The sequence below is a fragment of the Heterodontus francisci genome, chromosome 7 (genome assembly GCF_036365525.1).
Source record: "Heterodontus francisci isolate sHetFra1 chromosome 7, sHetFra1.hap1, whole genome shotgun sequence".
NCBI lineage: Eukaryota > Metazoa > Chordata > Chondrichthyes > Heterodontiformes > Heterodontidae > Heterodontus > Heterodontus francisci.
This window is the reverse complement of record NC_090377.1, coordinates 57,301,993-57,311,844: the sequence shown is the minus strand read 5'-3', so window position 1 is coordinate 57,311,844 and position 9,852 is coordinate 57,301,993. Positions and strand designations below refer to the sequence as shown.

General features: G+C 40.4%; 1 protein-coding gene across 2 annotated transcripts in view; it reads right to left on the bottom strand.

Annotated features, from left to right (window-relative positions):
• Positions 1 to 1,745: 1,745 nt before the first annotated feature.
• ifih1 (interferon induced with helicase C domain 1) overlaps positions 1,746 to 9,852 on the bottom strand; it is a 149,002-nt gene continuing 140,895 nt past the window's right edge. Inside the window, exons 14-16 of one of the 2 annotated variants that reach the window (XM_068035237.1) lie at positions 4,452 to 4,642; positions 3,575 to 3,668; positions 1,746 to 3,477 (exon numbers count right to left, since the gene is read on the bottom strand). In XM_068035237.1, coding sequence (XP_067891338.1) covers positions 3,301 to 3,477; positions 3,575 to 3,668; positions 4,452 to 4,642 — 462 coding nt within the window. In that variant the 3' untranslated portion in view covers positions 1,746 to 3,300. Of the gene's footprint in view, positions 3,478 to 3,574; positions 3,669 to 4,451; positions 4,643 to 9,410; positions 9,494 to 9,536; positions 9,594 to 9,852 lie in introns of those variants that run through there. The other variant, XM_068035238.1, reaches the window with a different exon arrangement.

Below are 9,852 nucleotides of genomic sequence, written 5' to 3'. Positions count from 1 at the left end.
TTCCCTGTGCTGAGCAGAATTTATCTGGAGGTTTCTGTTGTGATAGTGTGTTTGTCAGTATGTTAAACATAATCATTGAGTTCCGAAGAAGGGTCACTGACCCGAAACGTTAACTCTGCTTCTCTTTCCACAGATGCTGCCAGACCTGCTGAGTGATTCCAGCATTTCTTGTTTTTGTTTCAGATTTCCAGCATCCGCAGTATTTTGCTTTTATTATCATTTAAATATATGTTTATGCTAATATGTATGTCATCACAGGAAGAGATGCAATATCACATGATTTAGTTCTCTTGCAGTCAGTTATCATACATAAACTGAAGCAACAAAAGTCTTCATTAAAGCTCTGCATTCAAACCCTTGATGCTTTGTTTGTATTAGTCAGAAAGAGATAATACAACAGTTTCCTACATCATTTTGATGAGAGTGTCTTAGGCGATATCACCCCAGTTCCCAAAATAAATGATTAATAATTTGGAAATGATTGCCAAAATGTGAATCATGAAACCTGTCCATCTGAGTCACAGTGAGAGGCTAGAAAACAAATAAAAGATTGGTACTGATAGTATTGCAGAGATCCCCATTTAATTATGTTACAATTTGCACCTTGGAAAGCTGTCAGAAAGCACCCATTGTAATTTAACTAAAGAATTTTGATTGGGAAATGGTGGGCTGGCTAGGCTCACTATGCAGTAACAGCAGGAACAGCAGAAATGTTGTTCATGTCCTTACTTCACTGAATAGTTTTTCATACTACTTTTTGTTGAAAGGTTGGTCCTGTTGTAGATTTGTGGCATTAGCAGATTATTACTGCACTACTGGTAGCCTTTACTGTTTTTGAGAGCGAGCAAAGCTTCTTTATTAGATATGTGACTGATACTTGGGGCTGACAGCTACATCTGTTATGAGTAAATTCTCCTTTTTAATATAATGAACCATACACTGGTGCTGGCAGAGAGGAAGTCATGGTGTGTGGCTACTCTGGAATTTAGAAGTAGTGTTGCTTGGAGCCTGGGGTAACTTGGTGATGACGAACACTGTTACTTTGCTGCATATTTATTTTGGGATTTATTACTACTTTTTAGGCAGCTTTGTAGAAAGTAAAGTTTTTGACTGGAGTTGCAGATTTTGTGGTGGGCAATAACAGCAGTGCCCATACCTTGTGAATGAATTAAAAAATAGTTTAGCAATAAGAATCCTTCATACTGAAGAGAAGGAGGATGAAGATACAGGAGAGGTCATAATGGACACACGTAGACAGAAGTATCACCGAAAACGTTTCTTCCCAACTTGCAGATACGCTCCTCAGAAGGGACTTTTCTGTGTGTCAGTGCCTCAGAAGGCTGCATTTGCCCATCCCCACCTCTGGAAGCAATTGTGGAGATATGTTAACTGGAACCCAGTTCCACCAGGAGAACAGTACTGTCTATGCCAGTCAAGGTTGCCACTGCCTTGAATCTTATTGTAGCTGAATCATCACTGATTTATTCATTGCTTTAGGGAAAATGGTTTTGTGTGACTGTATCAATAATTTACACCATATTAATTCAAATCCAGATTACTGGCTACTTCTACTATGTTTTATCAGATGACCACTATCACGTTTAAGGGTCTGCAACAAAGTTGGGTACAAGAGACAATGAGGATTTTGATGTAATGTAATTTGATGTAAGATTGAGAACACCAACATAAGCTTTCATGACATTTTCAAACAAAGGTAGAAGAACAAACATCTGTGTAAAAGATATTTTTTATTGAGCATAAAATATTGTATTTTCATCTCCATAAAAGATCCATTTATACCTCTGAAGGAGCAATAAGTTGAAACCAATGTCGATTAATGTCTTTCTGTCTCAACCACTTATTCCATTAGAAACTGCACTAATCCTTAGTAATCAAAATCCAGCTCAGGCAGAGGAACACTTCTTGTTCTCGAGGAAAGTACAGTTATATTTCACTGGAGTGAGACAGAAGATTGAGTGGTGATCTGCTGCAGCCACCAAGACATAGAAGTTGCTCTGCACTGTGTCCGTTTCTTTGGCATTACTCGAAGTACTAAGGTACCAATATGTCAGGCAAGAAGTGTGTGCATATTTCTGCCCGCAAGTGTGCCAGCCGCTATAGAGAGTAAAGAACAAGAGGTTTCCTTTGCCCATGCCTAAAGGAGGTTTTAGGTTCACTGCATATGCAAATAAGGAGCCTAACATCTGTTTAAGGTCCCCTCTCCAAGAATGGTTTGCCCTAAGGAAGCCAGTGCCATCATCGTGGACCCTAGGATTGCTACCAACGAAGAAGGTAAGTAACTTTTCTGAAATTAGAGTTGGGAGGAGCAGTAACACTCCTCCAGACCCCATATTAAAGGAACTGATTGGCTGACCCCTGTTTAATCCTGACCCTGACCCCTGTTTAATCCTGATAGTGAACCCTGATCTTTCCTCTTCCACCCCCAATCCACAGCTCTGCAACCCCTGATCCAGAGCCCCATGGTCAACTAACCCTAGCCTCTCAATCCCTGTACCCTGTCCAATGGATCCCCAGCAAACCCCGTGACCCCCACACCCATTTACCATACACTTAAGTTAGCAGCAAGCAGATTTTCCACAACTCTTCACTAGGCGGCTCTGAGGTCATTGCAGCACCATTACAATGAAGCTTGAGGCCTAATATCTGGGGAGCCTCAATACCTGGGGAGCCGAATGCCTCAACTTTCAGTCACGGGAAACGTACACTATGCCCTCTGCACGCCCAAAAATGGGCCAAATTTCTGGGCCTAGTTAGTAGTACAGGATACGATCATAATTTATTTTTAATCTTTAATTATCTCCAGCTCACATTTTCAGCTTTGAACTACTTAATGCTAACGTAAATCAAAAAGCAAACATACAGGGGATTGATCACCAATGTTCTCTCTGAGCTGTGCGGCCACATCCGAATGTTCCCGTGCAGGCTGCATACAAGTTGGGCCTTTAAAATTACTGTGTGCGTGCAGCCGCACAAAAAATTTAATGGGCCTGCGCATTTAAATCACCCACACACTACAAAAAAAAATAGAGGATACGTTGCTGATCAGCTCATCATCTTACAAAATGTAATGACAAGTGTTATCTGAAACATTTGTTAATAAGCTCGTAATAAAATAAAATTACTCCAAGACGGCTTTTAGTCCAACCACACACAGGATTCATATACATTCTTCTTGTCTGATTATAAGTTACGCAATGGTTAATCAATATTCAGCATAATGCAGGTACAAGATAAATGTGCCCACCACAAAATGTAACATGGAGAATGCCATCACAAACATTATCTATGACTTTCAAAATATTTGACATAGTCGAATTTAGGCAGCTGGAAGGGGACATCACTCCACTTTTTATAAGTATCTTTATCAAAGTTCTTCTCGTTGATAAACACAACAAAGTTTCTGATTGACAAACATGGTAAATTCACTCCACGATGGACCATCATTGTACCCCATGGCTTTAAAACAAGATAAGCAGAATGAAGTTAGCCTTTGCATAACAACTAATTATGTAACAATTGAGTCAGTTACAAATTAAATAAAATCTCAATTTACCTGGCCACAGTTCTTGCAGTAGATCTCTTGATTTGTTTGATAATCAAGACATTTCTCTTGCAAGGCTTTGTTTTCTCGTTCACCATATAAATCTCTATAATGAAATACGGGAATTAAAATTCATATTTAAGGCCAGTTGAATTAGAAATCCATCCTACAAATTATCAGTTTAAACATTGGACATAACAGTGCCAAAGCACAGCCACTATAATTGGCTGCAAAGTATTATTTAGCAATAAGAGCAGTTTTGTCTTTTACAAAATATTTTAAATAAATGGCACGAGAAAAATGTTTTTATTTTGCAAGTCAACTTCAGGTGCAGCATCTGTATATTTTCTTTAATCTTTTGAAAATAGTGCACAAAAATCTACTTGCATTAATCTTTTAGTAAAAATGTTCCCTTTGTTAAGTTGATGAGGGGCTAAGATTTAAGGTTTGCATTGCTTATTAATGCTGCAAGGTATAAAAATGATAGCCTGATTGGCTTTGGTGCCTAACAAGTTCACGGATATTTAACCAATTTCAAAAGTTGCATACAATCTCTGTAGTATCATGATTCTCAAACATCCATGGAAGTCTGAAATAAGGACCAAAAATCCTAGAAATACAAAGCAGGCAAGTCAATGTATGTAAAGCGAAAAAGACTGGTTGCCTTCTAGCTGTACCCTTCAGCAGAAATAACTTCTAATGAGGGGTATAATCACAAAACATCATAACCTATTATTTTTTTCTTCCATAGGCTGACTGGCCTTCGTATTTCTAGGATTTTGATTTTATTTCAGATTTTTCCACAGAGTTGAAAACATAATGACAATAATTAAAATTCAAGATTCTATACGTTTCATGATAAATTCACAAAAGTTTTAAGAAATCATACTTGAACTCATCTGTGACGTTGACATGGTGCATGTTTTCAATTACTTGAATATCTTTTCCTGAACAGGCAAGTTTGCTGCAGGTATTACAGCGAAAAGTCACTTTAGAGGGATCACTTTTTATTCTTTTGGCCAAATTTTTCCTCTTCTTCATTCTGTGTTCCATTATGTTCTGCAACTGCCTTTCTTCTATCTGACCATTGGAAAAGAAAGTAGGAGTTATATAACTATCAAACAGCTCTATTTTACACTGTTTATGTATAAATGTAGTTTGCAGTTTACTCCTCTTAAATTGCAGTGGCTTTATTTGAATTATTGATTAATTCAAATTTGAATTCCAACAGAGTCTTTTTTTTAGAACATTAGAACATTACAGCGCAGTACAGGCCCTTCGGCCCTCGATGTTGCGCCGACCATCTGACCTACACTATTCCATTTTCATCCATATGTCTATCCAATGACCACTTAAATGCCCTTAAAGTTGGCGAGTCTACTACTGTTGCAGGCAGGGCGTTCCACGCCCCTACTACTCTCTGCGTAAAGAAACTACCTCTGACATCTGTCCTATATCTTTCACCCCTCAACTTAAAGCTATGTCCCCTCGTGTTTGCCATCATCATCCGAGGAAAAAGACTCTCACTATCCACCCTATCTAACCCTCTGATTATCTTGTATGTCTCTATTAAGTCACCTCTCCTCCTCCTTCTCTCTAACGAAAACAACCCCAAGTCCCTCAGCCTTTCCTCGTAAGACCTTCCTTCCATACCAGGCAACATCCCAGTAAATCTCCTCTGCACCCTTTCCAAAGCTTCCACATCCTTCCTATAATGCGGTGACCAGAACTGCACGCAATACTCAAGGTGCGGCCTCACCAGAGTTTTGTACAGCTGCATCATGACCTCGTGGCTCCGAAACTCGATCCCCCTACTAATAAAAGCTAACACACCATATGCCTTCTTAACAGCCCTATTAACCTGGGTAGCAACTTTCAGGGATTTATGTACCTGGACACCAAGATCTCTCTGTTCATCTACACTACCAAGAATCTTCCCATTAGCCCAGTACTCTGCATTGCTGTTACTCCTTCCAAAGTGAATCACCTCACACTTCTCCGCATTAAACTCCATTTGCCAAGTCTCAGCCCAGCTCTGCAGCCCATCTATGTCCCTCTGTACCCTACAACACCCTTCGACACTATCCATAACTCCACCGACCTTCGTGTCATCCGCAAATTTACTAACCCACCCTTCTACACCCTCATCCAGGTCATTTATAAAAATGACAAACAGCAGTGGCCCCAAAACAGAACCTTGCGGTACACCACTAGTAACTAAACTCCAGGATGAACATTTGCCATCAACCACCACCCTCTGTCTTCTTTCAGCTAGCCAATTTCTGATCCAAAGCTCTAAATCACCTTCAACCCCATACTTCCGTATTTTCTGCAATCGCCTACCGTGGGGAACCTTATCAAATGCCTTACTGAAATCCATATACACCACATCCACGGCTTTACCCTCATCCACCTGTTTGGTCACCTTCTCGAAAAACTCAATAAGGTTTGTGAGGCACGACCTACCTTTCACAAAACCGTGCTGACTATCGCAAATGAACTTATTCTTTTCAAGATGATTATAAATCCTATCTCTTATAACCTTTTCCAACATTTTACCCACAACCGAAGTAAGGCTCACAGGTCTATAATTACCAGAGCTGTCTCTACTCCCCTTCTTGAACAAGGGGACAACATTTGCTATCCTCCAGTCCTCCGGCACTACTCCTGTCGACAATGACGACATAACGATCAACAACAACGGCTCTGCAATCTCCTCCCTGGCTTCCCAGAGAATCCTAGGATAAATCCCATCTGGCCCAGGGGACTTATCTATTTTCACTCTTTCCAAAATTGCTAACACCTCCTCCTTGTGAATCTCAATCCCATCTAGCCTAGTAGGCTGTATCTCAGTAATCTCCTCGGCAACATTTTCTTTCTCTACTGTAAATACTGACGAAAAATATTCATTTAACGCTTCCCCTATCTCCTCTGATTCCGCACACAACTTCCCACTACTATCCTTGATTGGCCCTGTTCTAACTCTTATCATTCTTTTATTCCTGATATACCTATAGAAAGCCTTAGGGTTTTCTTTGATCCTATCCGCCAATGACTTCTCGTGTCCTCTCCTTGCTCTTCTTAGCCCTCCCTTTAGATCCTTCCTGGCTAGCTTGTAACTCTCAAGCACCCTAACTGAGCCTTCACGTCTCATCCTAACATAAGCCGCCCTCTTCCTCTTGACAAGCGCTTCAACTTCTTGAGTAAACCACGGCTCCCTCGCTCGACAACTTCCTCCCTGCCTGACAGGTACATACTTATCAAGGACACGCATTAGCTGCTCCTTGAATAAGCTCCACATTTCGTTTGTGCCCATCCCCTGCAGTTTCCTTTCCCATCCTACACATCCTAAATCTTGCCTAATCGCGTCATAATTTCCTTTCCCCCAGCTATAATTCTTGCCCTGCGGTATATACCTGTCCCTGCCCATCGCTAAGGTAAACCTAACCGAATTGTGATCACTATCGCCAAAGTGCTCACCTACATCTAAATCGAACACCTGGCCGGGTTCATTACCCAGTACCAAATCCAATGTGGCATTGCCCCTGGTTGGCCTGTGTCAGAAAACCCTCCTGCACACACTGGACAAAAACAGACCCATCTAAAGTACTCGAACTATAGTATTTCCAGTCAATATTTGGAAAGTTAAAGTCCCCCATAACCACTACCCTGTTACTCTCGCTCCTGTCGAGAATCATCTTCGCTATCCTTTCCTCTACATCTCTGGAACTATTCGGAGGTCTATAGAAAACTCCCAACAGGGTGACCTCTCCTCTCCTGTTTCTAACCTCGGCCCATACTACCTCAGTAGACGAGTCCTCAAACGTCCTTTCTGCCGCTGTAATACTTTCCTTGATTAACAATGCCACACCCCCTTGAACAGTCAAATTTCCTGCTTAATTTGAATTCCGGGGGATTCGAGCACACTAGAGCAGTTAATCCTCCTGGGCAGTGTGGCTTCATCTTGATGGAAATGGATAATTTGGAATTGACCCTATTTTTGCATTACGGATTAGCCACTTCAGAACTATCATGTAATCAACTTCAGATCCACACATGAAGAGGAATACAATGTTCCCACAAAAAGCACCAACAATTCAGTGCATGCTAAAATTCTTAAAATATTATCTCCTTTTTAAGCCAAATTACTCATTTAATGTTGATGAAATGAGCCTTTTTTTAAAGAACAAATAACACCCAAGCAGAATGTCAAGTATCATCATTGAAAAGTGTCCAGGTGGAAAAACAAGGCTAAGTAGCAAATAACCAAACAAGATGCAAAATACTGCAGACGCTGGAAATCTGAAATAAAAACTGAAAATACTGGTAATACTCAGCAGGTCTGGCAGCATCTGTGAATAGAGAAACAGATGTGCCTAGAGAGGAGGCAAAATAATGAACAGCTGCCATCTGAAAATAGGTTGATGACCCTTCATCAGAACTGGTAAAGTTAGATATGCTATAGATTTTAAGCACACGTCCGGTCAGTCCGCAAGCATGGCCCCAAGCTTCCGGTGGCCTGGCATTTTAATTCTCCACCTGGCTCTCACGCTGACCTTTCTGTTCTCAGTCTACTGCAGTATTCCAAAGAAGCTCAATGCAAGATTGAGGAATAGCACTGATCTTTCGATTAGGCACTTTGCAGCCTTTTCGGCTCAACATCGAGTTCAACAATTTCAGACTGTAATCTCTGCCGCCATTTTGTTTCCTTTCCTTTGCATGTTTCAGCCTTAATCTTGTTTTTCTCTTTTTTGCTCTTGACTTTGTTTTCAGACGGTAGCTGTTCATTATTTTGCCACTGAACCTCCTCTAGACACATCTTTTATTTCTTTACTTGTTCCATTACTACTCCCTTTGGCTCTGCACCACCAACTCTTTTGTCATTTATTATCTCCTGTCTTCTACCCAATCACAGACCTTCCCTTTTGTTCTTTTCCCCCCCTCCCCCATTTGACCTACCTGGAACCTATTACATTTCTAACTTTAGCAGTTCTGATGAAGACTCATCGACCTGAAATGTTAACTACATTTCTCTCTCCACAGATGCTTCTAGATCTGCTGAGTATTTCCAGTATTTTCAAAAATTATTATCATGTTTTGTGCTGGAAGACTGGGAAAAAATGAAAGCTGTTGGAGATTGGGAATTCCCTGATGTTTTGGTTGTTTTGCTACTTTGCTTGTAACCTACAGAAGCTACAAAAGATGGGGATAAATGGTACTATTTTTGAGTAATGCCTGTCATTTTGGCCAAAGCACAGAACTGCAAAGCAGAAAAGTCATCTTGATAGTTGGCAACTGTGCAGCTCATGTGAAGTGCCTGGTCTAAAAGCAACTGCGTTTGGAATATATAATCATCCTACCAGGTGAAGCAGCTGGATCAGATGGAGTAAAGGATTCTACACAGGGCACTAATGGCCAAATCCATGCAGTGAACATCTTTCAGTGCATGCATTCTCTCTTGTGACATCCAGAATATATGAAAGAAAATAAATAACTTGCATTTATAAGGTACTTTTCATGACCATAGCTTGTCCTAAACCACTGTGTAGACTATTACAACTTTTGAAGTATAGGTATTGTTGTAATGTAGGGAAACGTGACAGCCGATTTGCTGACTGTAAGGTCCCAGACTCAACAATGAGATAAATGACCAGAAAATCTGTTTCAGTGCCATTGGTTGAAGGATAAATATTGGCCAGGACTTCCCTGCTCTTCATGGAATACTGCCATTTTACATCCACCTGAGAATGCAGAAGCAGCCTCAATTTAATTTCTCATCAGAAAGATAGCATCTTTGACAGTTGCATTGGGATCTGAACTCCAACCTTCTGACTCAGAGGTGAGAGTGCTATCACTGAGGTTTGAATCCATTGAGGATGTTGATTGCTGATGCCGTGGTAGTTGAAGATGCTGGTGCTAGTGGGAATAAAGGTGAGGAAGAAACCTATGTAAGTGGATCAGATGTAGGTGGAAGAAGCAGATCTTCCAATGGCCTTAGTACCCAATTCTATTTGACTGTTTGAGGAAGTGGCTAAGAGGAAACAAACAACAAACCACAATCACTGAATATTTTACAAAATAACTAATGTCAGTCACCTGCTTTTTTACAGATAGCTTGATGTTTTACACTTTATGTCATTCCTGTAGTGTTATGTTGTGCTGTTTTCATTAAATGTGGTTAAAATTGATAATTTAGTATTTCAGGCAAAAGAAAGAACTTTGAATTAGCAGGAATAACATGTAATAGCAAGCATTCTGACAAAATGATTAAAATACACAGTTTAAAACAT